The sequence below is a fragment of the Talaromyces proteolyticus genome (assembly GCF_021365285.1).
Source record: "Talaromyces proteolyticus strain PMI_201 chromosome Unknown BGW36scaffold_4, whole genome shotgun sequence".
Taxonomy (NCBI): domain Eukaryota; kingdom Fungi; phylum Ascomycota; class Eurotiomycetes; order Eurotiales; family Trichocomaceae; genus Talaromyces; species Talaromyces proteolyticus.
Genome location: NW_025764280.1, coordinates 2336434 through 2363241, shown reverse-complemented (window position 1 = coordinate 2363241; position 26808 = coordinate 2336434). Strand labels below are relative to the sequence as shown.

At 48.9% G+C, this 26808-nt stretch overlaps 10 protein-coding genes across 10 annotated transcripts; 5 read left to right on the top strand and 5 right to left on the bottom strand.

Annotated features, from left to right (window-relative positions):
• The first annotated feature begins 1011 nt into the window (after positions 1–1011).
• On the top strand, positions 1012–2668 carry BGW36DRAFT_375250 (chaperonin 10-like protein). Its single transcript, XM_046215740.1, has 5 exons — positions 1012–1328; positions 1401–1687; positions 1761–1892; positions 1948–2039; positions 2105–2668. Exons 1-5 carry the CDS (start codon positions 1129–1131, stop codon positions 2465–2467), a joined length of 1074 nt encoding a protein of 357 aa, XP_046074632.1. The 5' UTR covers positions 1012–1128; the 3' UTR covers positions 2468–2668.
• A 232-nt stretch (positions 2669–2900) lies between these two features.
• Positions 2901–4785, bottom strand: BGW36DRAFT_138285 (aspartic peptidase domain-containing protein). Its single transcript, XM_046209416.1, has 2 exons — positions 4191–4785; positions 2901–4136 (listed from the first exon to the last, which is right to left on the bottom strand). The coding sequence occupies exons 1-2, from the start codon at positions 4603–4605 to the stop codon at positions 3151–3153; spliced, it is 1401 nt and encodes a 466-aa protein (XP_046074631.1). The 5' UTR covers positions 4606–4785; the 3' UTR covers positions 2901–3150.
• A 1426-nt stretch (positions 4786–6211) lies between these two features.
• On the bottom strand, positions 6212–7287 carry BGW36DRAFT_291623 (uncharacterized protein; the record flags this gene model as incomplete). The annotated part of the gene is made up of 2 exons (XM_046210854.1): positions 6212–7099; positions 7150–7287. 2 exons carry the CDS (start codon positions 7285–7287, stop codon positions 6212–6214), a joined length of 1026 nt encoding a protein of 341 aa, XP_046074630.1.
• A 773-nt stretch (positions 7288–8060) lies between these two features.
• On the top strand, positions 8061–8815 carry BGW36DRAFT_375243 (uncharacterized protein). Its single transcript, XM_046215739.1, has one exon. It carries the CDS (start codon positions 8473–8475, stop codon positions 8653–8655), a length of 183 nt encoding a protein of 60 aa, XP_046074629.1. The 5' UTR covers positions 8061–8472; the 3' UTR covers positions 8656–8815.
• A 1005-nt stretch (positions 8816–9820) lies between these two features.
• Positions 9821–12419, top strand: BGW36DRAFT_447798 (uncharacterized protein). The gene is made up of 5 exons (XM_046221737.1): positions 9821–10109; positions 10156–10364; positions 10423–10739; positions 10795–11068; positions 11115–12419. Exons 1-5 carry the CDS (start codon positions 9994–9996, stop codon positions 12299–12301), a joined length of 2103 nt encoding a protein of 700 aa, XP_046074628.1. The 5' UTR covers positions 9821–9993; the 3' UTR covers positions 12302–12419.
• A 128-nt stretch (positions 12420–12547) lies between these two features.
• On the bottom strand, positions 12548–16535 carry BGW36DRAFT_317165 (WD repeat protein). The gene is made up of 3 exons (XM_046212576.1): positions 16247–16535; positions 13453–16194; positions 12548–13396 (listed from the first exon to the last, which is right to left on the bottom strand). Exons 1-3 carry the CDS (start codon positions 16262–16264, stop codon positions 12692–12694), a joined length of 3465 nt encoding a protein of 1154 aa, XP_046074627.1. The 5' UTR covers positions 16265–16535; the 3' UTR covers positions 12548–12691.
• Positions 16536–16628: 93 nt separating this feature from the next.
• Positions 16629–19997, top strand: BGW36DRAFT_395903 (DNA excision repair protein Rad2; the record flags this gene model as incomplete). The annotated part of the gene is made up of 1 exon (XM_046218101.1): positions 16629–19997. One exon carries the CDS (start codon positions 16629–16631, stop codon positions 19995–19997), a length of 3369 nt encoding a protein of 1122 aa, XP_046074626.1.
• Positions 19998–21109: 1112 nt separating this feature from the next.
• BGW36DRAFT_425721 (putative cell wall integrity signaling protein Lsp1/Pil1) lies at positions 21110–22453 on the top strand (the record flags this gene model as incomplete). Its single annotated transcript, XM_046220152.1, has 4 exons — positions 21110–21227; positions 21410–21543; positions 21593–21776; positions 21825–22453. The coding sequence occupies 4 exons, from the start codon at positions 21110–21112 to the stop codon at positions 22451–22453; spliced, it is 1065 nt and encodes a 354-aa protein (XP_046074625.1).
• A 213-nt stretch (positions 22454–22666) lies between these two features.
• On the bottom strand, positions 22667–24091 carry BGW36DRAFT_357558 (uncharacterized protein; the record flags this gene model as incomplete). Its single annotated transcript, XM_046213885.1, has 4 exons — positions 22667–22927; positions 22974–22991; positions 23014–23795; positions 23917–24091. 4 exons carry the CDS (start codon positions 24089–24091, stop codon positions 22667–22669), a joined length of 1236 nt encoding a protein of 411 aa, XP_046074624.1.
• A 171-nt stretch (positions 24092–24262) lies between these two features.
• Positions 24263–26370, bottom strand: BGW36DRAFT_375223 (uncharacterized protein). The gene is made up of 2 exons (XM_046215738.1): positions 25737–26370; positions 24263–25156 (listed from the first exon to the last, which is right to left on the bottom strand). The coding sequence occupies exons 1-2, from the start codon at positions 26245–26247 to the stop codon at positions 24585–24587; spliced, it is 1083 nt and encodes a 360-aa protein (XP_046074623.1). The 5' UTR covers positions 26248–26370; the 3' UTR covers positions 24263–24584.
• Positions 26371–26808: the final 438 nt, after the last annotated feature.

The following is a 26808-nucleotide window of genomic DNA, read 5'->3' as shown; positions in this document are numbered from 1 at the left end:
CATCGAAGATGCAGCACATAGCAATTTTGCTGCCAGTCTTATCAGACACAATGCTTGATCTGTTTTACGTTATTTTTAGATTTAGAATCTTTCTATGGCTTCAATTGGGATACTGCGTCAACCGGGCCTTTGCTTGTTGCGTTCAAACTTGATGCAAGCAATTCCGTTATTTAGAATGGCTACAATACGACTCTCTAAAGACTGCACCAAGCTTTGAAGGGTGTGATCGGTAAATTGGAGTCTCAGGCTTGGGTCTTTTTCCAATTCCAATAGGTATTTAAACACTCATCACGCAGCCTGCTGACCTCTTTCAAGAAAGCATTCTTTTGATCACGGCACTATTTCTGCTTCTCGAGATAAGCTATGTACAGAAGAGAACTAGCAAATCAAGAGACGACAGAAAAACCCTGATCTTCCTGCAAGTAGGTCAATGCTCAAGAGCTTCATCGATTAATAGACAAGCCCTTCTGTTATCATAAAAAATCGACTTCTTCCAGTGTCTGTCTTCACGAGCTATCACAGTCAATACAACCGCATAAATAAACGCGATTAAATAGGAACACAAACATAAACACGCATCTTATTAAACAGATTCTAGGTTCACACCTATGAATTTCGCAATCAAACACATCAACAACATCATACAATTCAGCTTGATGATCTATTAAGCAAAATCATGACGGTTTTACCTATAAAATTGTTACTGTTGACATGTAGTTAGTTCTCAAATTGTCAGACCTCAATTATATCAATTCTGTGTTTATATTATTTGCATCTTGCACCTATTTAGAATCCCGTCATTTTATTTCCATCATGTGTTCTCTACAACAGTTCAACTTTGCATCGAAATATCTCAAAGGCCAGTGAAAGCTAACCGGTGCTGAACAATTCTATCATTTCTCAATCAGAATCCTCTTCGGGAGAATAATAGCCCGGGTGGTAGTGATACGGCACAATATTCTGTCCGCGTCACGTGGTTAGTTGGCCCGATCTCCAAGTAACTCTGCATTACGAACTTATATAAGAGAGGTGAAGCGTGACATTCACTAGCCTCTAGTTTGACAATTTGGCAGACGTATTGGGTTTATATATTACTGTATAGTGGAAAATTTGCTATTGGCCAATACAATGACATCTGTTATTCCACCAACGATGCGTTCTCTGTGTGTGCATGCGTATGTCAAACCTACAGAATTCGGCATTGCCGATATCCCTGTTCCAAAAATTACGACTCCAAATCAGGTGCTCATCAGAGTGCACGCTGCATGTATCAATCCAGTTGATATGGAGATTGCTGGAGGCAACTTCAAGGCCATAATGACACCGCCGTTAGTCTTCAAAAACACCCCCCCCAACAAATCGAGTATCCACAGCTCGTAAGCTCAATAGACTACACATAGATTTCCGCTCAAGCTAGGCTTTGATCTCTCAGGAACTGTGGTTGAAATCGGTTCGTCGGTGGATAACGTTGCGGTTGGCGATGAGGTTTTCTGCTCTCTCCTTGCTACAGATACAGGAGCTTGGTCTGAATACGCTTTAGCAACAGCTTCCTTGCTTACGCATAAACCGAAAAGCTTGAGCCATGTGGAAGCAGCTTCGTTGCCTATGGTAGCAATGACAGCCGTACAAGCTCTAGACAAGGTGCCGAATGGACTCGCCGGGAAGACTATCCTGATAGCGGCTGGACGTACGTATTTCTATTTCCAAAAATTAAAATTAAAAATGCTGCTACATTCCTTAATAATGAATAATTTTCAAAGTTGGCGGTGTCGGTTCAATCGCCTGTCAAATTGCGAAAAGCGTCTATGGCGCGAAGAAAGTCATCACAACTGTATCTACAGATAACGTGTCTAAAGTGAATGATTTGTTTGGCAAAGGCGCTGTCGATGAAGGTATGTTCGACCCACGTCCGGTGGAATATTTTTATATACTAATAAGTCGGATTAGTTATCGACTACAAAAAATCGGATGTTCTGAAAGAGATCCCACATGGATCGGTGGATGTCTTGCTTGACACCGTTGGAGTAAGCAAAGAATACGTAAGTCCCAAAAATTTCTCTCGTCGGTTTATTACCCAGTTTGTCGTCTAAAATGCGATTATTAGTATCCACTGCTCCTGAAAAATAGCGGTTCAATTACAAGCATATATGGGACGATAGATTCAAAGAGTGTCAAAGCTGCGATTCCAAATCTTCACATCCCACTTCTCGTACAATTGGCTCTAGACTTTCGAGCGGGATGGAAATGGCTTCATGCATGGTGGTATGGGATCTACTGGCAAGGTACCCTTCAGAACGCAAATAGTCCTGATCTTCAAAGGGTAGCTGGCTGGGTTGACGAGGGCAAGTTAAAACCCATAGTTGGAAGAACGGTGAAATTCGAAGATATAAAGGCCGTACGAGAAGCATGTGTTCAGATGTCAAGTGCTTCTCGTAGTATTGGTAAAACGGTTATTGAGATTATATAAGCTCATGGTATGAGAAAAGGAGATCAATTGTAATGCAAGACCTTCTAAAGGGCTATACGGGATGAGTTGCAGTCTGTATAAGGAATTTATCAATATAACCACGCTCATTTCTATGTATCTAGTCATCTTGGCATAGCTCTTTACATAAGTTACTTTGATTACACTGAGAGGGTCAGCAAGGCAATCATATTTGAAGTTCTATGGCACTTCGAGGCAACTCTTTTACTTTAGTTGTGCTACTTAACTACTCGTACCTTTCGGCAACCTTAGTATATAGTATATCGCTACTAGTTACCCTCAAGGAACCTCTGTGTGGTTCAACTATCGTATCGCTCCACGACACAGCCAATGACAACTAAAGTGGATCCAGGTGCGTGACACTGACATCTATGTAGCTAAAATGCCCAAATGTTGAAATGTTATATTTCGTACTGGATGGAAACACGTGTATTTGTTGATAGCGATCATTATTCAAATATATGCTATATAGCGCTGAATATATATGCAATATCCCGACCTAACCAGGCGGATTGGTATATACAATGAGAAGCCAAAACCAAAGCTAGATAAAGGAAAGAAAAAGACACCAAGCGCCTGCGTCTCCTACTCTACTGCCCAAAACCAATTTATATATCAAACCGCGCGTATAATCATAATAGGCGCAGAAAGATCGAAGGAGGATATTAGTGGAATGCGATCATGGCACCGCCGATAAACATGCTCAGAACAACGGCCTGCAGACTGAGAAGCGCGCCGGGGACTTGGAATGAAGCGCCCGCGGCGTTGCCCTTCCCAGAGGAAGAGGAAGATGAAGAGCTGGGACTAGAGCCGGAGCCTGAGTTAGAGCCCGAGCTGGTGCCAGCGACAGAGGCATCGCCGGACTTGGTTGGGACGCTTTTGATGTTGCCGATGCTGACGCTGCTGGAGCCACTGCCCGCGGTGGCGGTGGGGGTGCTGCCACCGCTGCCGAAGCCGGGGATGCCACCGAAGCCAGCGGAGGCGGTTTGGGAAACAGTCACGCCGGTGACAAGGCTGGCGATGGCGCTGCTCTTGGTGATTTCGACGACGCTGGTATCGGTAGTGTTGAAGATGGTTTGAGCGATGGAGATTTCCTTGTTGTCGAGGTCGTAGACCACGTAGGCGGAGCGGAGGAAGGTGTCGCCGAGGATAACGGGGGTTGACTGATCCTGGGGCTGTAGGCCAAGCGTGCAGGCCAATTTACCATTGTCAAATTTAATCCACGTCCCGTCAGTGGAAGTGGCCGGCAGGGCGAACTCGGAGTAAGGTACTTTGACAACAGGGCCCTTGGAGCCGCCGAATTGGAAGTTCAGCGTGCCGTCGGCGTTGTTGAGCAGATCGCATTCGACAAGGATGACGTCTGGTTGATTTGGAGCCGGAGCAGCCTCGAAGAATTCGTACAGATCGTAGTACAAATCCTCCGGGATAATGGTCAAAGTTGTACCAGAGTCGAGCAATGCGGCGCTAGCAAAGTTGTCGGAGGTAATTGTCTTCACTCCATTGCCGGTAGTGACTTGGAGAGAAGTCCAAGCGACGGTCATGCTGGTCAGATCGCCGCTCTGGGCATCAGCCTGGATAGGGACGGTCAAGAGCTGACCAGTGAATTTTTTGGTGTCGTAGCCGCCGAAGAGGCAGCTTCCCGAGCTCGAGACTACAATGGTTAGCAATCGGTCTCATGAGAACAGAGAAAAGAACCACGACATACACAAGTCATTAAGCCACAGGCTGTAGGCCTTGGTGCTGATCACACCATCGGTGACCAAATTATCGACGAAGCTCTGATATTTGTGGCCTCCCTCGGCTACGATGGCCTCGTTGGTATCGAATCCAATACCCAAGATTCCAGCGGGAACCTCGGCGACCTTGTACGCGACAGCCATGGTGGTGTTCTTGACAGTGGCACCGCCAACGGTGATAGTGTCAAGGACATAGTCGCCCTGGACATCGGAGTTCGCAGTTCCATATTGAATGGAGAATCCGCCTTTATTGATAACTTTGCTGGTAGAGGATTTGGTAGGATCGTCTGGAGGCATAAAGTTAGCGAGTGCCGAGAACAGTGGAATGCGGATCGGTATGCGGGAGCACATGGAGCACATGGCTCGGAAGTTTAAATGCAGCATCGACAGAACAATAAAATTGAAAAATTAAAAATAACAATGAAAATGAAAATAAAAATAAAGCAAACTGAAAGAAAATAAAACTTACAATCTCCTCCAAAACAATCGCCCTGTGACTGGGTCGACGACTCGCAAGCGCCGGGTCCAAAGAACCACACATCACTGCTACCAGTGTCCAGCACCAGACTGACCTGCTGACCGGGTGTACCAACCGACGCGTTGACATAGTACAAGCCGTAGCTCAGATCGTTTGTCACGGTGACCTGCGCAGTGTCGGAGGCGCGTTTGGCGAGATTCCTGGGGTTCGCACTGCGGCTGTACGGCATATGGAGGACTTTAGGCTCGGCGAGAGCGGTTGTAGCAGTCAGACCCAATAGGGCGAGACCCAAACCTCCAAGGGACGAGAAGATAGCCATGGTGAGGACTCAATAAGCGGTAGGGGAAGGGAGGTGTGTAGGTGGTGGAGTGACCGAAAAGGAGCTGGGGAGACAGACAAGACGAAGATTTGCGGCTGGGGGCGGCTTATATAGTCGTATATAGCGAATGACGACGGCGACGGCGAGCAGCGCTTGCGAGCGATCCCCAGTTTTTTTCTGCGGCTCACCGGCTCTGTTCGACTGGGAGGGTTTGGGTTGGGGGAGGCTGAAGGAAAAGGAGAGTCTTGACTCGCGAAAAAATACGGGCTAGGAACGAGGAGATCTTGGCTCGGAGTCTGCGGCGGAGCGGCGATGCGACTATTGGGCGTAGCATGACGAGACGACCACGCGGCCCCGTTTTTCGCTGGACGAGAACGGCGCGGTGGAGCCATGGTAGGCTGCAGTGCTGCTCGACTGTAGCGTGCGATGACTGGCTCGTTCCATCGCACCTATGCTCTCTGCTGCTGGTGGATTATTATTCACAGCACATACGACGGAGCAGTGTTGGACGACCAGGCGCCTTCCCATCGCCACAATCCGAGTATAGCCCTTAGCGGCAGAGCATGGCATCCCGCTAGTTACCTTAGCAGTTAGCAGTGCCTTGGCAGGTGCAATGTAGCACGGCGAAAATAGAAAGTGGGGCGGGCCAAGCAAACCAACACGAGGAGGCTGAGCCCAAGGCCGATTCCAGCTGAGTTTTCACTATTCATAGGCCGTCGCCTGTCCGCACCGCAAATACAGTAGGGGTCACGAGCTTGAACTTAATTGATCGTGTTGTTTACTGTTTGCTAGAATGAAGCTTTGCCGGGTATCCTTGCATTCTTTGTTTAAACAATCCATAGTAAGTTCTACTCCGTACTACACTAGTTACTTTGTACTTCGTATTAGTACAGTGTACGGATAGTTAGCGCCGTTTGCGGAAGCCTCAGGTTTCAACAGCCACCAGCGTCGCCAATGAGAAGGCCCATCTACAATATTAATGATTATTAATGCGCATGAATAACCACCCCTTAGCTTACGATTAAGATTAATAGGTAAATTGTAAAAACCGAATTGATTCATTGGGTATCGAGGTTTATCCGTATCCCCTGTACATAATGTAGTATAATAAACACAGGCATGGCATATCATGAGATCGTAATACAGATCAAAACATCAGACCTGCTCTAATGAACGGAAAAAAGAAAAAGTCATTATACGTGACGGAATGGTTCGTACGCATTTTGGCGTTGTTGGTAGTTGTTGCTCTGGTGGAATGTGTCCATGGGGACATCATGCGGGGCTTGCTGGTGCATGTACGGGGTTGTAGGCTGAACGCCTCCATACGGACTGCCGACACGCTCGTATGTGTAGGGGGCCTTCTCGGCGGAGATGCCACGGCCGCGGCGGCGGTCACCGTGGTACGGCGAGCGACCGGAGCAGCAGCACGAGCTCAGCAGCCAGAACAGTGATCCACCGAACGCAAAGGCGGTAGCAATCCAGGTGGCAACGTAGATGTTCTTGCCCATCGAGCCGTGCATACCATACTGCTTCAGCGCCGAGTTGAACGTTCCCGTCAGAGCAGCGAACAAAGCCGTCGCAGTAATCGAGGAGGCGATGGTGAAGAAGAAGGCAATACCAGCGAATATGCTGGTGAACAAGCTGCCCAGACGACTGCAGATCGCAAAGAGGCCGACAAGAAGCTCGACGATGGTGGCGCCGAATGCGATCGCATAGGCGATAAACATCCACTTGGAGACGGTCTTGTAGGTGTCGATGGCTTTCTTGAGGTTGCTTGGCAGAATGCTGTCGGAATCGCTGCTCGATGTGTTGAGTTTCCAGACCGTGACGGGGTCGAAGGCGAATTCAGCCTTGGGTTCCGAGCAGTAATCGACCTCGAAGCTGCCGCTGCTGGTCTTGTTGCCGGAACAGTAGCCCAACAAACCGATATCATAAAAATCGCGAATATTTCCCTCGGCCTTGGACTTTGCTAGGGCAACTTCGAAGGAATCGCTGCCGAGGTTGGCGAGGTCGCCCAGGTCGCTGGCAAGTGCATCGGCGAGGGACGAGCCTCCCGACGAGGTTAAATTGCTCAGATCAGCCTATTCCAGTATTAGCCAATTCTTCATAATGTAACCATCTAGAGACATACCCTGAAGAAGTAGAGGTTGTCGAGAGTGCCGGAGCCTGACTTTGTGCTGCCCAACCCGACGAAAATGATAGCCACCAGCGCGGCGACGCTGACGACATAAGGGGTGAAGATACACGCGATGCGGCCTGCTTTGCCCATGGTGGTCAATCTCAGGCAAGTAATGAATCGATCAAGCAAGTAAGTGAGCGAGCGAGCGATGAGATACGACAACGAGTGATGAAATAGTGAAGTACAACACAGTCGAGAGCGAGTGATTGAATGTAGAAAGTAGGAACAAGTCAGACAGACGGCGGAGGCAGGAATAAATACTGAGACGGGCCTTGCCGACCGTTAACGAAGGCACGTCAACAGGGCTGGCAATCCACACCCAAAATTGCTGTGCCCCACTAGAGCGCGCTGGCTGATTGGTCTGCCCAGCGTGGCTCAGCGGGGAGCAGACGCGATAAGCGGGCTTGCGGTCTGCCAGCGGGTCGCAGTCCACGTATGTTTCTATTTTTCGCGTGGCTGGCGTGGCTGTACCATGGACTACTTGGTTAAATAAGCAAAGATGGAAAATGAAGAGATACCCAAGTAGACACTGCTGTGTAGGACAATGTTGCACAGATTGAATATGAGGCCTGCCAAGACCTGGTGTAGAGAAAGTTCGGCCCAGGAGACGGCGACCGACGTCATTGGCTTGGAATGGATCGGCGTGCCTGAATTCCTCAGCTATGGAGGACGAGATTTGAGGCCGATATATAGTAGTATAGAATAGTTCGAATAGTACGAATTTAGATATTTTATATCGATAACACTATTCTACGATCAAGTCCACAGAACTCTTGCAACGAAAAGCATGCAATGTTCCACAGAGCGCTCCGTGTTGCCTTATTGGGCCCTCAGGCTGGGTGGGGCTGGTGGCTGGGTATGGTGGCTGGTTGGCCGACAGAGTTAGGCAGAAACATTCAATTCCAGCAGCAGACATCACGTCAAGAAATATACGCACACCTTCAAGTTTTTCTGTGATCACGTGTGCAGAGACTAAATATAGTCATTAATGTCCATGTTATTGCTATCAACACTATTACCTCACTTATCAACGAACTCGAAGGACGCCGTACTTGCTCTTAAAGGGCATGACTGACCGCCATTGAAAATATTCATATAAACGTATTCATATAAACCAGGCTGAACGGGGTCATGCTTGTTATGATACACGAAATATACATGGAAACACAGGGCATTGCTCAGGTTTATTTATGATTCCAAAGTTCAGTACTTTCGACAGCCTTGCTATAAACCTTGCTTATGTCACGTTGGAGGGTCGAATAGTCTTCCAAGGCAATGAATAAGTGCCAGAACTTGTTTGATGACTTGACCAGGTCACAAATCCCGAAAGAAAATTTAATAGTATTGGTAGTAAGCTGTGGTTCCTTCCAACAAGTCTGGAACTATTTATTATTTAGTCAAGTTTTACGACCTTACCCAGCTTCAAGTTACGAATTTCTCGGTTTAGCGGACAGTTGAGGGTTCTTTAGGGGCCTAAGCCCCTAACTCCCCACGCCGCCAGCCCCGAACTGGTGCCAAAACGTGTAAATGCACTTAAGCAAGTCTAGAACCTTCGTCTATTGCCTAAAAAAATAACTACTTGCCCGCGTTGACAAGCCTCGTTCTTCCACATATACACAGTAATACCAAACTATCTTGGATATACACATATTTCTCCTTTGACATCGCAACCAACCGCATGCAAGTTTATTCTCGAATAAAATTCGCAAATAGCGAGCGCTTCACGAAATTATTCGGCTTCGTGACTGTAGACGGCCGACGAGGGCTACATTCGGCAAAACGTATACGGACTATAATTTTCCTGTAAAATACAACCCATTAGGTATCATACCAATATGATAGTAATGTATGTAACGGGAAGAAGAATTAACCTTCAAGCGAAAGTCCATTTCCAAATCAGTTGCATACGTGATGTGAAGACATCTCTACAATCGCATAGAGTCTACATCCCGTGGATGACATTCTTCTATAAGAAGCCCCAGTTAGCAATGCGATGTCGGCTCAACAGACCAAGTATCTAGATAATTAACGTACCGATATCTGTTGCTGTTCTTTCTCGGCCTCTACGGGAGATGACCTTCCAAAAAACCAGGAGAGACGGTGGCAATGCGACGACGACGGCAATAATCCCGATAATTGCTTCAGTTGAAATGGCCATCACAATGAGAACAGTCTTTATTTGAGGCTACAAGGTATGAGAATACTAAGATCCAACTATCATCCAGAACCACGCCTATGGAACGAGGGAAAACTGATATTTAAAGCTATTTCTACATCACTCGTAGCTATATGATATATTACTGATGGGTTTGGAAAAACCCAATCAGTCTGAAGTGATCCCAAATCGACAATTTTATGAGATGGTTATGGAAGCAACCAATCCGAACCTCGGTTGGTTTAAGCGCTTGCAGAAGAGTAGGAAGTAATTTTACTATGGATGGATACATGTATTCCATACTGGCGCTAGTGCTTCGTGGTCCCCTGATGAGGGTTTCGGCTTCGACCAATTGCCGCTGGATCATCATCTGAGCCTTGAAAGTTGGAGCTAACCAGCAATGGGATGAAGGGTTTGGCCACATCCAATCACCAGCCGAAACTTTCAGACTACAACGAGGCTGATCTGTTGTTATATATTTCACATTTCCGGATGTCTTTTTCTTATATACATGGGCTTGCAAGGTTGTTCTTCATCCCATAAGCTTGTACATTCTATATCTGAGTTTACATATGTATTCTTCCGACTGCATCTTTTGATTCCCCTAAACTTCAGCGAGTTTCTCTCTTTGATTTTCGGCCATGGTGGAGCGATGGAATACTCACAAGGAAACGTTGAAGAAGCTATTCTTGGAGGACGGAATGACCATTCAAGAAGTGATAGGTGTAATGAAGGAAAAACACAATTTCCACGCTAGGTATGGAATCCGAAATCATTAGAACTTTTAGCTGACAATTTCGTAGCAAGGCACAATACGAACGGACATTCAGAAAATGGGGTTTTCGAAAACGCTTGGATAATCCTGAAGCCACTTGGAAATTTATCGCTGATCGCATTGAACGACGAAATCGTCAGGGGAAAAAAAGCGAAGTGTGTATTGGCCGCGAGAAGATCTCCGTCTCAAAGGTTAAGAAGGAAATATCTCGGTATAATCTTCCTTCTTACAACAAAGGTTAGCATGCTTGTAGCTCTCAGTATATTAAATGATTTGCCCAATTAGGATTCTATAGCTTCTACTCCCAAAACTCCCCAGGCTGTCCGCGTTTATACGCCTTATTACTCGAGTTCATCAAAACCACAAACCCCTTTAACTCCCGACCAAGCCATTTCTCAGAGTTCCCAGAAAGTCCCTTCGTCTATCGGAATCTCGAATGCGACAACGAGTCAGGGGTATATCCCATTGTCAATTAGAGAAACCCCTGTCGCCACTCCTCCGCCAGAGACACAGAGCCAGAACACGAGCAACAAGGAATCGATACCTTTGTATCTGCGGAACCCGGTTGCAATTGATAATACAAAGGCGAGCATTGCTAAATTTGCAAGTCAGGTGAGGATATCACCCAGAACACACACATGATTTGCACGCTAATCTGGGATCTTAGATTACCTGTCTCTTCTGGTTTGAGAATCCATTTAAATTGATAGCCATCGAGTATTCAAAGGTGACGGCCGTCCCTATCTCTACCGAGGCAGTGCCCACAATAGGATTCCAGAAATGGGTGGAAATGATTCTTTTCACCACCCAAATCAGCCATAATGTCATTATACTGGCCCTTCTCTTCATCTATCGCCTGAAGCAGACGAACCCAAAGGTTATAGGAAAAAGGGGCAGTGAGTTCCGACTGCTGACCACTGCATTGTTAATGGGCAACAAATGTATGTAGTACCTTCTCTGGGTTGATATTTAGTTAACCCCTTATAGTTCTGGATGACAACACCTATACCAATAAAACCTGGGCTGAGGTATCTGGAATAGCAGTACATGAGATCCACACTATGGAAATCGAGTTTCTAAGCAACATACGGTACAATCTGTTCATTTCTTACGAAGACTGGACGCTCTGGCGCTCTACACTTGGTCGGTTCGCGGCCGTCTCTGATGAGGCTTTGGGTATGTGGATTAAAAACCACCCAATCCTAGCCGATCCTGTGTCGCAAGCATCACCAAACCCGGCACGTTCGCCTGGCCCAAACGGCTTACCGTCATTGCCAGCTTCAAAATCACACTCCCATCCTACAACCGGCCTCCATCAATCTCAAAATACCTTGAGCCCACCATTGAGTGCTGGCTCCCCCATTCGGATACAATCCCCGACACGACAACTCCCTGGTAATGACTTTCCCCAGTATTCTCGCAAGCATAGATTAAATGACTATGTCGAAGAAGGGTCGGGAGCGGGAATGGTCTCACTTGAAAATCGTCCACACATGTCGCCGTTTTTACCGGTAGTCTCCTCTGTACTATTTCCTCCGCTAGTTGAACCTCTAGTCACGATGTCGCCTCTAGAGCCTACACCAATTCTACGTTCTCCTCGTTTACTACAGCTGGGCGACTATCAAGCGACCTCAAATTCCATCGCCCCTCTGACCTTACCATACACTCGCTCGTCCTACTCTTCAGTCCCGGCACAGGAGTCTCCTCCGTTTCCTATAAATGTATTCAGCCGCTCATTTCCGCACGGGAATGTCCATTCCTTTAGCACCATGTCTTCATTTGATGATCTCTATGATCGGATATCTGAAATCCCCCTTTCACCGCCTCTCTTATACAACAGAATGTCTCCTTACAGTCCAGCGATGACAATGAGTACGTTGCTTAGTCCTCCGCCTTCAAGCGTATCTTTCCAGTCACGGAAGATCTCCATGGATCAGTTGCACTATCACCACATTGGAAAGCTTGCCACCGAAAAGAAGACTGGTGTGCTTCCGTATCTCCATCACGATGCATGGATGGGCTATCCGACATCCCAACAAACGTCCCCGTATATGACTATGTTATCATCGAATTCCTCCCCCTTTGAGAGCAATCCACAGCACCAATTAGAAGAAGGAACTCCTTCTTTTGCTGGAAATACACAAATGCCTTTCTCCCCCTATGGAAACGGATGAACTCGACCACACGCTCTGTCCCATGTGGCTGGTCTGGCATATCTTGCTTGGAAGAGATAGTTAACGGGCCAGGATTGTAGCTAGGAGGGAGAGCTGGATCATTGGTGAAGGATTGTTGGATGGTAAGAGAAAAGATACATGGAAGGCGGACAGATAATATTACTTTATATGTCACTAGGATACATCAATTGAGGTATTTAAAGTAGGAGGACAAGCCAGACTTGCGAATTGAGAAGGTGATATATTCTTTGGTGGTCATTACCTGTAGATTATAGATTTCGGATTCTAACTCACTAATAATATATATAATTAAGCAAGAGTTCAGATGAACAAATTCTTACTACTCCGCCCTATGTTGACATTCTCACTATATATGTACTTAAGATGTTTTCATAACCGCAGCATTTCCACGCCCACACCGCCGATCACCAACATTCTCTCGCTAGATTCGAGCACATCCATTGCGATAATGTCTGCGACAGAGCAGTAGCGGTTAATTTCCAGTGAAACCGTGACGGCTTGAGTAGCGGGCTTGTTGTTGTCGATTGAGACAGACCAGATTTTGACGCGCTGGTCGTTCCCGGAGGATGCTATGGTGACGGTGATGAGATTTCTCTTGCTGCTGGCTGCTGCAGAGGGGGGGTGATTAGAGGAAGGGTGGTACGTGGTGGTCAAGACTTTGATGGCTGTAATGGCTGATGCATGTGCGTTCTGGATAGATACAGTCGCGATATCCGACTTGTTAGTGTCGTTTGATCGGAAGAGTGTGACAGAAAGGGAGTTGTCGTCTCCACCGCCAATGAGTAGATGAGAGGTGGGTGATAGTTTGGCTATGTCGAGGCTTTTGATGCTGCTGCTGTGGATGGGATGGTGAATCACCCATTTTATAGAAAGCATACCCTCTGCTGCAATCCACTGTTCGTTATCCAGGCCTAGTGGCCAGAATGCAAGATGGCCGTCGGTCGACCCCGTGACTAGATATGTCGTGGAGCCAACTTCCACGAAATGAACCTCGGTTAGACAGTTCGTCGAATACATACCTCTGCCGATTAGGTCGAAAGCACACTTGGTTGGGGAGCTAGTATACTTAAACATCTACACCTACAATCAGCACACTCCCATGTAATTAGTCACTTCGAGCCAAACCATACCTTGACCTGAGAATCCGAGTAAACCATCGCCAACAAAAAGCAGTCCCCGTCGGCCGTCGACTTCAAATTCAGAACATCAAAGCTTGTAATCCTCAACTCCACTTCAGCATTATCCCTCGGGATAGCAGCTTCCATAAATGCCGCCACTCCAAACTTCGGCACATATCGAATCCTCCAGGCAAAGAACTCTTCTGCGCCGCCACTCGAAAACAGAAACCGTCTGTTAGCTGACCATTTGACATGCTGGATGCCGGCAACGTGGCGTGTCATGACCCTTACGCACTGTAAAGATTCTGACATGCTGTCATCTGTAACCTTGCGTGGTATAGAGATGCGTATCGCGGTATCTTCTGCACCACTCGCAATGAGCGGTACACTTGTAGCATCACCCGTCACATTGGCTATAGCCAAGCTCTTAAGCTCACGGCCATGACTCCCAGCGCGAAGAGGGCGAGGTGTAACAGAGTCTGTGACAACAATATGCAGAAACCTCTGCAGAATCCCCATCACTATCCCAGAACCAGACTCACCTAGACCTGGCATAAACTGCAAAACGCGATGGCCGCCGCCGCAATTGACTTTCATAAGTTCTGTCTGCGTGGTCTCATTCCATATTATAAATATCCCACCTCGAGAGCCAAGGAGAACAAAGTCGCCGGTCGTTGAATCGAAATATGCATTCTCAACATGCGAAAACGGCGTGGATGCTCTATGGATGGCCTGGAAAGCCTCGCTCCCACCAACACCGGGCTGGTGTCGGAGACGATGTACAGAATAGTGGCCGTCCTGGCCTCCTGAAAAGATGTAACCCGTGTTTGTATTATCCGGGTCATCTATAGGGACAAGACAAGCCACGTACTCCTTGCCATGGACACGTTCCATGTGAAACAAGTGATCAATCCTATCTACCTCGACATCTAGTCTGTATACCAATATCCCTCCCGATTTCCCTCCAATCGCTAGATATTTTCCATGGCAAAAGATTGCCGCAACCGTTGCCTGAAAATGAGTAGGCAGCGATAACTCTGTTCGTTGAAGATTCTGTCCGCTTTCTGAGAAGTCATATCTGAACAGCCCAACCTGCCTGGTATCTGCATATGATACAATGAAACTGAAACTCATCCTACCATCCGAAGCATCAACTGTGCCCTCAAGCATTACAATCCTGACAGGTCTGTATTGCACAGTCACAAGTTCAGTCAAGGCCTTCGTGCGATGATCATAAACCCACAGTCGTTTGCTCGAGCTGCCGATAACAGCGATCCCGGAATGTGGAAGCGAATCCATCAATGAGACAGACCGAAGATCCTGCTCCACGGCTATACCCTGCCAAGTAATATGCGGCCTCTCTTGAAATCTAGCGGATGTCGAAGAAAGGTCTATAGACCCTAGCTGCACTGCACCAGAAGCATTGGCTACAATAAAACTGTCCCTGGAAACAAATGCTGAAGATCGGGGTAGATCACCATTGTCGACTTTGGAATGCGCGAATTTCACCATCGTGCCCGAGTTGTATGGTGACCGCTCAGGCAGTTCTATCTTGGAAGCGAGGTGGCCGAAATAGTCTAGCCTGAATGTCCTGATTCCCCCGTCGCCGCCACCGCTAAATACCGTGATTGCGTCGTGCTCATCTCTAGCTAGTGCTAGTGACCATATGTGCTTGCCAGAATGATGGTTTAGCTGCATTATGTTTTTCAAATCATATCTCATTTCCTTGCCTGGTTGCAAGCTCAGATCCAACCTCCACAGCTGGCAAGTAGCATCCTCCCCTCTCGAGACCAGGTTGATGACGGTAGAAGTTCCCTCTTTGACTGGAAGAAAGTAAACGCCCCATATACGAGAAACATGACCCCACGCCTTTGCAACCGCCGATTCAGAACCACCCGCAATGCTGACAGGTGCTGTGCTTCCATAACCGGTGCTTCGAAGATCGAATCCGTCTGTAGAGTATGCCGTCACATCCGTAGACGTCGCGTGACAGCAGTCTGAAATGTCCCATATACGAACCGTCCTATCATCACTGCAGCTCGCTAAAAGCCTGCCGGATCCTCCCCCAGCCGTCAGAGTCATCTCATCTGAGATATTTACACCGAAAACCGAGCCGTCATGGCCGGTGAAGAAATGGTGGATAGAGGACTTGGCACTTCCGCTGTAGTCAGAATTTTCCGTCTCTCGAAAGCAAGACCAGACAATGATCTCGCCGAAAACTGTGCCGGCAGTTATCAAGATATGTGAAGGTGAAAGGGCTACGAGGTTGGCTGAGTAAAGTGTTGATCTAACGCCTGCGGCGACTCGTCGCAGCCGTATAGCTTTAGAATACTTGGAAGTAGTTGTGTTTCCCACATCAAGACAGAGTAGGGAATTGTGACCGGTAACTAGATAGGCAAGACTGGATTTGTCGTCAACATTGGCGGGACAAATATCATATATCCAATCAGGGGCCGCATATTCGGATGTCGTGTGCGCGACTGATATGTTGCCGTCCTGGCTACTTATACTGATTATACGTAGAGACTGGCCGCCCCAGGCCAGTATATCTATATTATCGGCTCCATTGTGTCGTGATTCATCAATCATATATCCATAAATGTTGTTTCTTCTAAACACTCTGATTCTGGAGAGCAGTTTCCCGCTCTCTGTATTAATCACCGAGGCAAAAGGCCCTTGGCCCTGCAGGAGTAGAGATAGATTCCCATACTGGAACGTTTTCAAGCCAGTGACTGGGACACGGCCATCAAAATGCTCAAGAAAAAATTAGCTGCTGCTACGGTCAACTCAATTGCAGACTACTTACCTCCAAAGATATCGACATTCACGCAAAATATATAGTGGAGCTCTTTGCATTTCCAAAGACAGCTCCGACACCCAGTCCTAAACCAACACAGCAAATCTCGGGGATGTCTAGTGAAGTTCTGATTGAGCAAAAATTGTGCCTTCACCTGCCAAGCCCCGCGTTCTCGTAGTGGATTCGTCCGTTTAATCCCCGCCTTCCTGATGCGGATATATGAGATCACATGACTTCGCGATGCGTGTTTCTGACAATGCGTCATCCCGACCGCCATCGTCCCACTTTCACACATGCAGCCATCGGGCAACGGCTGCCTCAGCATCAGCTCTCTTCTCAGGTTTGCAATGGTTTCTTGATAAATCTACTTCTGGGGTCTTAAATCTCAGCCATGGGTGTTACCGGACTATGGACTGTGGTCCAGCCCTGTGCGCGACCAATCAAACTGGAAACGTTGAATCGCAAGCGCCTCGCAGTCGACGCGTCCATCTGGATCTACCAATTTCTCAAAGCGGTTCGAGACAAAGAAGGAAATGCTCTGCGAAACGCTCATGTGGTTGGTTTCTTTCGTCGGATCTGTAAGCTGCTTTTCTTCGGAATCAAGCCAGTTTTTGTTTTCGATGGCGGAGCTCCGGTGCTTAAGCGCCAAACGATTGCGGCTCGAAGGAAGAGGCGAGAGGGTAGAAGGGAAGATGCTGTGAGAACTGCTGGCAAGCTCCTCGCAATCCAGATTCAGAGGCAGGCCGAGGAGGAAGAGACCAGGCGAAGACATGGAAATATTGAGGTGACAGAACAAGGAGAAATATCGGCGGAGGCAAGATATGTCGACGAAACTTTTATGACACCGAAAGAGAGGCAGAAAAATCGAAAGTTTCGTAAAAAGGATACTTATCATTTGCCTGACCTCGATGTATCTCTTGATCACATGGGCGGAGCTGACGACCCGCGAATCATGTCGCAAGAAGAGCTAGAGGAATACGCTCGCCAGTTCCATAATGGGGAAGATATCAATCTCTATGATTTTTCGAAGATTGATTTTGACAGTCCTTTCTTCATGAGTCTTCCCGCAAGTGATCGATACAATATCCTCAACGCCGCCCGAATTCGTAGTCGTCTGCGAATGGGCTACTCTAAAGAACAACTTGATTCTATGTTTCCAGATCGAATGGCATTCTCCAAGTTCCAGATAGAACGAGTCAAAGAACGAAATGACCTAACTCAACGTTTAATGAACATAAACGGAATGAATGGAGAAGAGGCTATAGATTTTAATAGTGGTCAAAGAATTGCGGGCGAACGCGGAAAAGAGTATGTGCTGGTCAAAAATCCCGATGTCGAGGGTGGTTGGGCCCTGGGCGTTGTTGGGAATAAAGAAGGAACAGTGGCCGATCGGCCGATCGATGTCGATCAATATGGTCAGCCTGATATTTTACCGGTGCAAGATGATGAAGACGACGACAATGCGTTTGAAGACATTCCTATCGAAGGCCTCAATCGATTACCTAAGCTTCCCATACTACAAAAGGGGATATTCGATGAGGCTATTCAGCGGCACAAAGCGGAGACCTTGGATCGGAGGAAAGCAGTATACACAGCGCGCCGCGAGGAAGCGGGAATTTCCAATAGTACAGTTGACGATGAAGATAATGACGCTCTTTTCGTCCCTGTAGAGAGAAGCCCTGCTAGCGGAGATATGGCTGGCCTATTTGGTGATGATGAGGATGAAGATCTTAGCCGAGCTATTGCAATGTCTCTAGAGAGGGCACCGGAAGCGGAATCTACCCAACCTGTAAATACAGACAACCTGGCCAAACATGCTCCACCCACGTTTGACTCTATGAGTGTTTCTGAGAGCGAGGATGGGGATGAGATGGACTTTACTGCGGCTCTAGCGCAGGCTAAGAAAGCACAGCCAGAGCCAAGATCCAAGGCCAAGGCCCCAGAAGTTCGTCCAGAATATAAATTCAACGGCCCATTGCCGTTCGAGACATTGAAGATAAACAACCGAGCGAAAGAGGAATTGCCTCGAACCGCCCCACCTGAAGCTGATGCGGGTGGTTTCGAGAGGCAAGATGAGAGTATTCAAAGCAGAAAAAAGAAGAAAGCCGAAGCTCTTCCGCCTTGGTTTATCAAAAATGATGGGGTTAAAGCGGATTTTATCGAAGATAGAAATGAGGAGGAGCCCGTGAAAAGGCAGTATGACGATACATTGTTTCACCAGGAAATTTTATCACGAAATAAATCGCCAGAGGTTATCGATGTCGACGAAATACCAGAATCAAAAGAGATTATTGACCTTGACGCTGAAGAGCAAGAAGCATCAGAAACAGAATCCGTGGAACAAATCATGGAACAGCCTACCTTGATGGATGATATTACTGAAAATATCCGCATGAAACCATCAACACCATCGACCGTGGCGGAAACACAGACTGTGTTTCGCGATCAAGAAGGTGCTGGCGAAGAGAAGGAAATTTCCGATTGGGAGCCCACCGATGACGAGCAAGAATCTACATTAGCGAGAGCCACCAGTGCTACCGCTCATGTGAACACCGACCTAGTGAAAAGTATATCGCCTTCTCCGGAGTTTGAGGATGTGGAACTTGCTGCTGCAGTACCAGTGCAGAACACAGCTGCTTTCGCAGAGACTAGTGCGGCTATTTTGGACGAGCAAGATGCTGCCATGGTTGATAATGAGGTTCCATATTCGGACCCAGAAGATGAGGACCTAATGGTGCAATTAGCCGCCGAAGCGGAAGAACATGCTCGGTTTGCATCTACGCTCAACAACAAAACGCAGGCTGAAAACGCTCGTGACTTTGAGCAAGAATTGAAACAGCTCCGCAACCAGCAAAAGAAAGACCGACGTGATGCTGATGAAGTATCTCAGATCATGGTCTCTGAATGTCAGCAACTGCTTCGATTGTTTGGATTACCGTATATTACGGCGCCTATGGAAGCTGAAGCGCAGTGTGCGCAGCTCGTATCTCTGGGCCTGGTAGATGGGATTGTGACTGACGACAGCGACACGTTCCTTTTCGGCGGCACTCGCATCTACAAGAACATGTTCAATCAAAGCAAATACGTAGAATGCTTTCTTGCCAACGACCTTGAGAAGGAATATGCCCTCGACCGCCCTAAGCTAATTCGATTTGCCCATCTCCTTGGAAGCGACTACACGGAGGGCATTGCTGGCGTCGGACCGGTGACTGCGTTGGAGATCATCACCGAGTTTCAAGACCTTGAAAAGTTCCGCGACTGGTGGATGCAGGTACAGCTGGGAGTAGAAATAACTGATGACCCACACCACAACTTCCGCAAGAAGTTCAAGAAGATGGCGACGAAGCTGTTCCTGCCGCCGTCGTTCCCGGACACTCATATCGACGAGGCATATTTGAACCCCGAGGTCGACAACGACGCATCCGAGTTCCAATGGGGGGTCCCGGACCTTAACGGGCTGCGCAGTTACCTGATGGCGACGATCGGCTGGTCGCAAGAAAGGACGGATGAGGTTCTGCTGCCGGTGATTCGCGACATGAACAAGCGCGAGCAGGAAGGCACGCAGGCCAACATCACGCGGTTTGTCGGCGGCGGCCTTGGAGCAGGAGCGTTTGCCCCACGTGTGCGCGCAGAAGGAAAGAGCCGCATGGACAAAGCCTTGAGCCGGCTAGCAGAACAAGCAAAACAGAAAGAACAGGCAAATCAAGCCACACAAGCCAAACAAGCCAAAGAGAGCAGGAAGCGCAGAAGGGGAGATTAGCCTGATATCTTACGGCGATATATTCAGTCATAAATATCAATGGATATAGCCTACAATAGCTTCAGTACTGTATTGATACTGATCGTAAATCATCCTATATGCTGTACATCCTGCCATAGCTCAAGCTACGAGTTTTAAGATACATCTCTATCTTTGCCACAGTCGTTCCTCACGCCATTGACCAATGAGCGAGCCGACTACAACCCAAAAATTGTCCGCGTCTCCCAATTGGGCGCTACGGCTGACCAGAGAAGGACGACGCAGAAGAAAGCGGTGATCTCTTTCCCAGATTGATAGGGGACAACCCCAGATAGGGAACGAAGGCAAGCCACTGCTGTTGCTCGGTGAGGCTGTGCACAAGAGCCGTCCAGATCGGACCTAGTGTCGAACCATAAATCGTCCAACTTTGGGCGAAATGACGTCGTCGTCTCCCGGGCTTCCGTTGCTGCAGTGATGACGTCGTCGATGTACCACTATTGCAACTACTGCTTACAGCCGTGCAAAGTGTATACAACAGGAATGGCACCAATTCCAAGCGCACAGCAGACTACTCTGCGGCGTCAGATCTACAGCGCTGTCCCTGCAGCTATGCTGAGTTGTCTCCAGGTTCGTGCACTTGATCGAAGAGCTCTGGATAAGCAGATAGCGCAAGGCCTTGATGACGGTGCACAGCCAATCAGCGGGCTCGACGTGATGCGGGCCGCCGCTTCGGGCATCGCCCAAGCCGCTTGCGACGACGTCACCCACTTGGGCGGCTGGAGCTCTCTGCTCTTTTCTTTATAATAATCTATAATCTTCGATATACCGTTGCGCATCCATCGACCCGTACATACAGCCTACTACAAACTACATACTCTGGACAAGAGATCCTAGATTGTGCCTCAACCCGACCTCCCAATTACACTGGCAGGGATTGTACAGTACTGACTCAGCCTCAGTCCTTCCAGCTGGCCCCTTTTGATTGATTGATTTCCGCCAGTGACCCCGCCTGCGTTCACCCTCACGTCACACCACCGGCGGCCAAAAAGTTTCAGATCAGCTTCAGCCGCGACGAGAGACATTAATAGTGCTCACCCCTCGCTCTTCCCATTTTTACAAACTCCCGCGCAGCCATGCATCGCACCTACTCTATGCGCCAGTCTCGCGCCCCGACTGCCTCGCAGATCGAAAACCCGCCGCCGCCGTCGTCCAGCACCAAGTCCGGTCGCTTGTTCGGGAAGAGCAACTTTGGTGAGTAACCTTGCACCTCTTTTGTAGTTTGTTTTGCGTTTTGTTGTCTTTTGCGCTGCATTGGTGTTGTTCGTCGACAATGTCACGAACAAGCGAATTGGACCTCTCCAGACGCTTCGCGTTTCGCAGATGCCTTCGAGATCCGTCTGCCACCCTTTTGCTGACTGAGATGAGCCGTTTAGGCCATGCCTTCCGCAAGAACGCTGCCGGTGCATTCGGTCCCGACCTGGCCAAGAAGCTTTCGCAGTTGGTCAAGATGGAGAAAAACGTAATGAGGAGTATGGAACTGGTTGGCCGGGAGCGCATGGAAGTCGCCGTATGTGGTCTATTCAGCAGATTGGTGGATTATTGACTAACAATTGCAGCAACAATTGTCAATCTGGGGCGAAGCCTGCGACGACGATGTTTCGGACGTCACGGATAAGCTCGGTGTCTTGATTTACGAGATTGGTGAATTGGAGGATCAATTTGTCGACCGCTATGATCAGTACCGTCTTACGATTAAGAGCATTCGCAACATCGAAGCCTCTGTGCAGCCCAGCCGAGACCGTATGTTTCTTCTATCTGATAGGCTAGACCGTAATTGACAGTTATCAGGCAAGCAGAAAATCACCGACGAAATCGCCAAGTTGAAGTACAAGGATCCCAACTCCCCTCGTATTGTCGTTCTCGAGCAGGAATTGGTGCGTGCCGAGGCCGAATCGCTGGTTGCGGAGGCGCAGTTGTCCAACATCACCCGCGAGAAATTGAAGGGGGCTTTCACCTACCAATTCGACGCTCTTCGCGAGCACTGCGAGAAGATTGCCATCATCGCCGGCTACGGCAAACACCTGCTGGAGCTTGTTGACGACACTCCCGTTACCCCCGGCGAGACCCGCCAGGCATACGACGGATACGATGCCAGCAAGGCTATCATCCAGGACTGCGAGGATGCGCTGACTAACTGGGTCACATCTGGAGCAGCAGTTCGCTCGAATCTGTCGACGCGGTCGCGTACGCTGTCACAGCGTCGCGCTAACAATATCAAGCGCCACGCCGAGGGCGATCTCACCGATCAGTCGTTGAAGGAGCGTGACTCGTGGGTGCCGGCTGACCAGCACGCAGACTACCATGTTGACGACGTCAGCGACGACGGCGTGGTGGAGGACGACGGCAGTATTGCACACAGCGGTGTCAACGGCGAGCATCGCGGCCGAACTGAAGAGCGCGATGCAGTTGCTGCTTAGGCGCATTTCTTATGTCGATTATCATGCCAATATCAGAATCAGGTTACTCAGTACTCAACAGTGTATGTACGATTGCGGGACGGTTGTCTCGGCGTTAATTTTCTTATTCTAGTTTAATATCACTAATAGTCTGGACAATTAACCTTCCGACATACATCAACACCCATCAACCTAATACGTAATATTGAAGTATAGTAAGAAGTACATTAAATATTACAGCGGAAGCCTCTCCACAAGCCTCTTAACCCGCTCAATCGTCGCCCTCAGCACCTCCACCCCTCCACACCCTCTCATCGGATCAACGCTAGCAGCCTCTTTCCGCATAACGGCAGTAACAATCTCCTCATCATCATCCGAAAACAACCTTTCCTCACCGTTCTTCATTTCCCCAGTTTTCCGCTGCCTGTTATCGAGTCTGTACTCCACGCGCAGACCGAGCATCTGCTCGATAGACGCAATCAGATGCGTGATGATCTGCGTGAAGAGCGTGACTTGCAACGTGCCGGATTCTACACCACACCAGTGCGTCAGCCCACACCTACACGTAAACACACACATACATTATTTATACACGTAGATGTAGAGGGAGACGTACGAATATCAGACCCGAGGATCTGTATCCCCGGAATACCCTCCAACTTCCTCCCCCCTACTCCATCCTCCTGCTCGTCACAGTCCGTGATGATATCCTGCAGAAACTCGTGCACGTGCGCGAACAGAATCAGATACAGCTTGATCAGCGTCACGTAGCCGGTAAGCAGGCGCAGGACCATTGTGGAGTCAATCTTCTGCGCACCATTTTTACTCCTGAAAGTAATCGATTGGTGTACCGCTTTGATCGCCTCGACGTACCGCGTTGTGTACTTTAGGATATTATCAACCGTATCCGTCCTCTCACACTCCCCTTTTGTAGGGGTAGGGTGAGTGAAGATGATGGTTGTGAGGGTGATGGCCGGTGGGCCGAGGGAGAGCTGTGCAAGGTATGTGGATAAGGTGTGTGAGATGTGCTCGATTCGACCCTCTGCATCGCCATACTCGCATGCACATGCATCTGACGATGAGGAGGCTGTTCCCTGCAGCGATGATACTGATACTGGTGCTACGGACGACTCAGTTCCGTCGAACCCGGGGACTGTTAGAGGCTCGAAGATGTCGCTGTTGTCCATGAATAGCCCAGCATCGAAGAGGAAGGGCTCGGCGATGTTGAATGGGCTGAGGGTGGTGATGTCGGCGGGTGATGGAGCAGTATCTGGTGGTGCTCTATATCCACTCGATGGCCCCTTCCAGCCATTCTCACTCCTCGTGCCTGTCCCTATCCCTGTCCCTGCGCTTACACTTGTATCTGTAGTTGTGTTTGTAAATGTAGTTGTAGTTGTATTTGTGCCATAGTAATGAACATACCCCCCCTCCCCGCACATTTGGCCTCCCGATCCTCGCGCTCGCGCTAGTCGTGCACTGCGCACCGATATTCAGACATCGGCGACACGACGATGACGAGTATGGATCAAGTAGGTTATCAGCAGGAAGAGTGGCAGTGGTGGAGGTTTTGGGGAGGGGCTCGCGGATACAGCGCAGTTTGTGGGCGCGACATCTGTCGCAGGCGGAGCGGCGGGCAGTATTAGACGTTAGGGTGGACATATGTTAGAAAAGGGAAGGGTAGGTGGGATGGGGATGGGAAAGATGGGGGAAGGTTATTGTAGCATTCGTTACGCATAGGTACTAATACATGTGTTCGAGAATCAATAGTAGATCGATGTTGCTGCTAACTAGTGAGGTAGGCGTTGGGACTAACTCGATTCAGCTCATTCTTCATTATCAATCAATCACATAGCGGGTAGATTAGGAGATCTTGTAACTAGTTCAAATGTTCGAGGTGACAATGATGTAGTCTGCATTTACTGTAGGTATTTACTGTTTACGTGAATAGATTTGAAATGAAAAGAGTGCATCGACTGCCATTCGTATAATCATGCCGTCATACATCCCAATCAAACCCCAACTCCAGGGATAGTCGATAGTATCCCGATCAGCAAGATAAAGACAGAAATAGTAGTAGAAGACAGGAAGTGAAGACGGAAAGTGAAGACAGAAATAGGTAGTAGAGTCAAAAAGAGAAAATACATTATGTTGGTCAATTCTCAGTGCCAACCCCAACAGTGCGCTTCGGCTGAATCGGCTTTTGGTTGCCTGCGTTTGCAGGATCTGAATGGGTCAGTGCCGTGCTGTTCTCTGGCGGCGGCGGCGGTGGCATGCGCGAGGTCTGGTTGTCGTTCTTCTCAGTAAGTAAATTCTTCAGCCAGCGGTTCTCCATCTCCAGCTGCGCGACGCGGGCTTCGAGGCTGGCGTTCATCTCGCTGGCTTCGCGGACGGTGCGTTCGAGGGCCAGTTCGCGCTGCTTCTTCTTCACGCGGAAGCGGGCGCTGGCAGCGGTATTTCGGCGTCGCTTGTCCTCATCGGCGGTCATGCGAGACTGTTCCTCGAACCCGAGGGCTGAGGCCAGTCGGTCGCCCGAAGGCACGGTGCTGTACTTGTTGTTGCCGATCTGGCCGTTGGGCGGCGAGATGGACGAGGACACGTCGGATGGCGTGTAGTTGCCCGGCGCATGGCCAAGCTCGTCAATCTGGTAGGGGATTGACGGGTACAGCGGCGACGCTGAATAGGGGAGCACTTGCTCGGGCATGGGATAGTTGATATGTTTCTCGCCTGCGGAACGTGAGTACATGGCCAGAAAGAAGTTAAAAAGGCAACGGTGAGAGAAGAAGAGAATAAGCTTTGGAGACTTCAATCCGGGGGAACCGTGGATGATCGACTGCATCGCTAGGCAAAGGCAAAGGCAATCGGGGCGCCAGATGGCGTGCTCGGTGATGTCGCGATATCGATACGACCGACAACCAGCCGCAGCCGCACAGACGCGGGCAATCGAACAATTCAAATTCATAATTGAATAATAGAACAATCAAAGCGCGGTGAATGGTAAGAGGAATGAAGAAAGGGGTGTGCCAAGCAAAACAGCGGTGAGTTACACACGGTCTAACAGCGGCGGATATAGCTTCACCTGGCCTAACAGCACCACTGGTTACCAGGGTGGCAGAGTAGCAGATGGCATGCAGACGACTAGGCTAGATTTAAAATAGATAATACATGCCCCATGGTGGCCGGAGGTGCTGATGACGAATAGGAATATCGGGATTATGCAAGAGGCGAGGGCTCAAGTGACAGAAAATAGCAGAACAGAACAGAAAAGATACGAACAAAGTAAAAGAGCAAAAGGAGTGAAACTCACCATTAAAATGGTAGCCGCGGATGGCAGGCTCGCTGCGGTCGTCGTCGATGCTTTCGTACGAACTGACAGACAGCCCGCCGAGGCCTTCGGTCTGGTCGTAATCCATGCTGTTGAGCGCCGTGCTGAGCGAAAATCGCCGAGAGTCACGATCCGTATCGAACGAATAATGCCGTCGCTCAGTGGTGGCCGACGCAGAAGCAGAGGCAGAGGACGAAAGCCCAATATAATGCTGCTGCTGGGCGGGTTGCACCTGGGCCTGCGTGGTGGGCGCTGCCAAATAGTTAAAGTGCTGCAGACGGGCAGAAGATAGGGCAGCCTGTGATTGCTGCTGTGCGTGAGCCTGCTGCGCCTGCGCCTGAGCTTGAGCTTGAGCTTGAGCGTGCGCCTGCGTCTGCGTCTGCGTCTGGTCGTGCTGCAGAACAGACTGGGATGGTTGAGATTGCGGTTGCGGTTGTGGCTGCTGTGGATGGTGTTGCGGTTTCTGCAGATGCTGGCGGCGGCCCTCGGCCATGGCGTGGTTCCCAGGTGAAGGGCGATGAGGATGGGGGATTAGTTAATTGTCATTGATTAATCATTAACGATGATTAGGTCCGGATTAACGAATCTTATTATCGTGGCTCCCTCCACGTTTGGCTTGAAGACGTGATGATCCTGCCGTCCAGTCTGCTGGCCAACACGGCAGGGGCTTACCCAGGGCGCCGCGGGGCTAAGCAGGCGATCTTAGAGATATACGCCTTCTGATTGGTGCGATTCGGGCGCTACGGGCCTAGGGTGATTGTCGAATGCGATGGGGAAATGTCGTGATCCATGGCGGCCAATCAGAGGCGGCGCATTTTCTGTTTGGCGCTGCGTGCGCTTATTATTTAAATACATGTACGTGCCTGTACATCCGTTATATACTATATAATATGCAGTATTTTGTATTTGCATATGTACGGATGCTGGTCAGGTGACGTACTGGAGACAGTATATACTGTAGTTATATCTGTATGGATGTAGATGGCGATGTACTATGTATGGATGGTGTACGAGTCTCGCCCCACAATCCTTTCTCGTCCGCCCGGATCTGCCT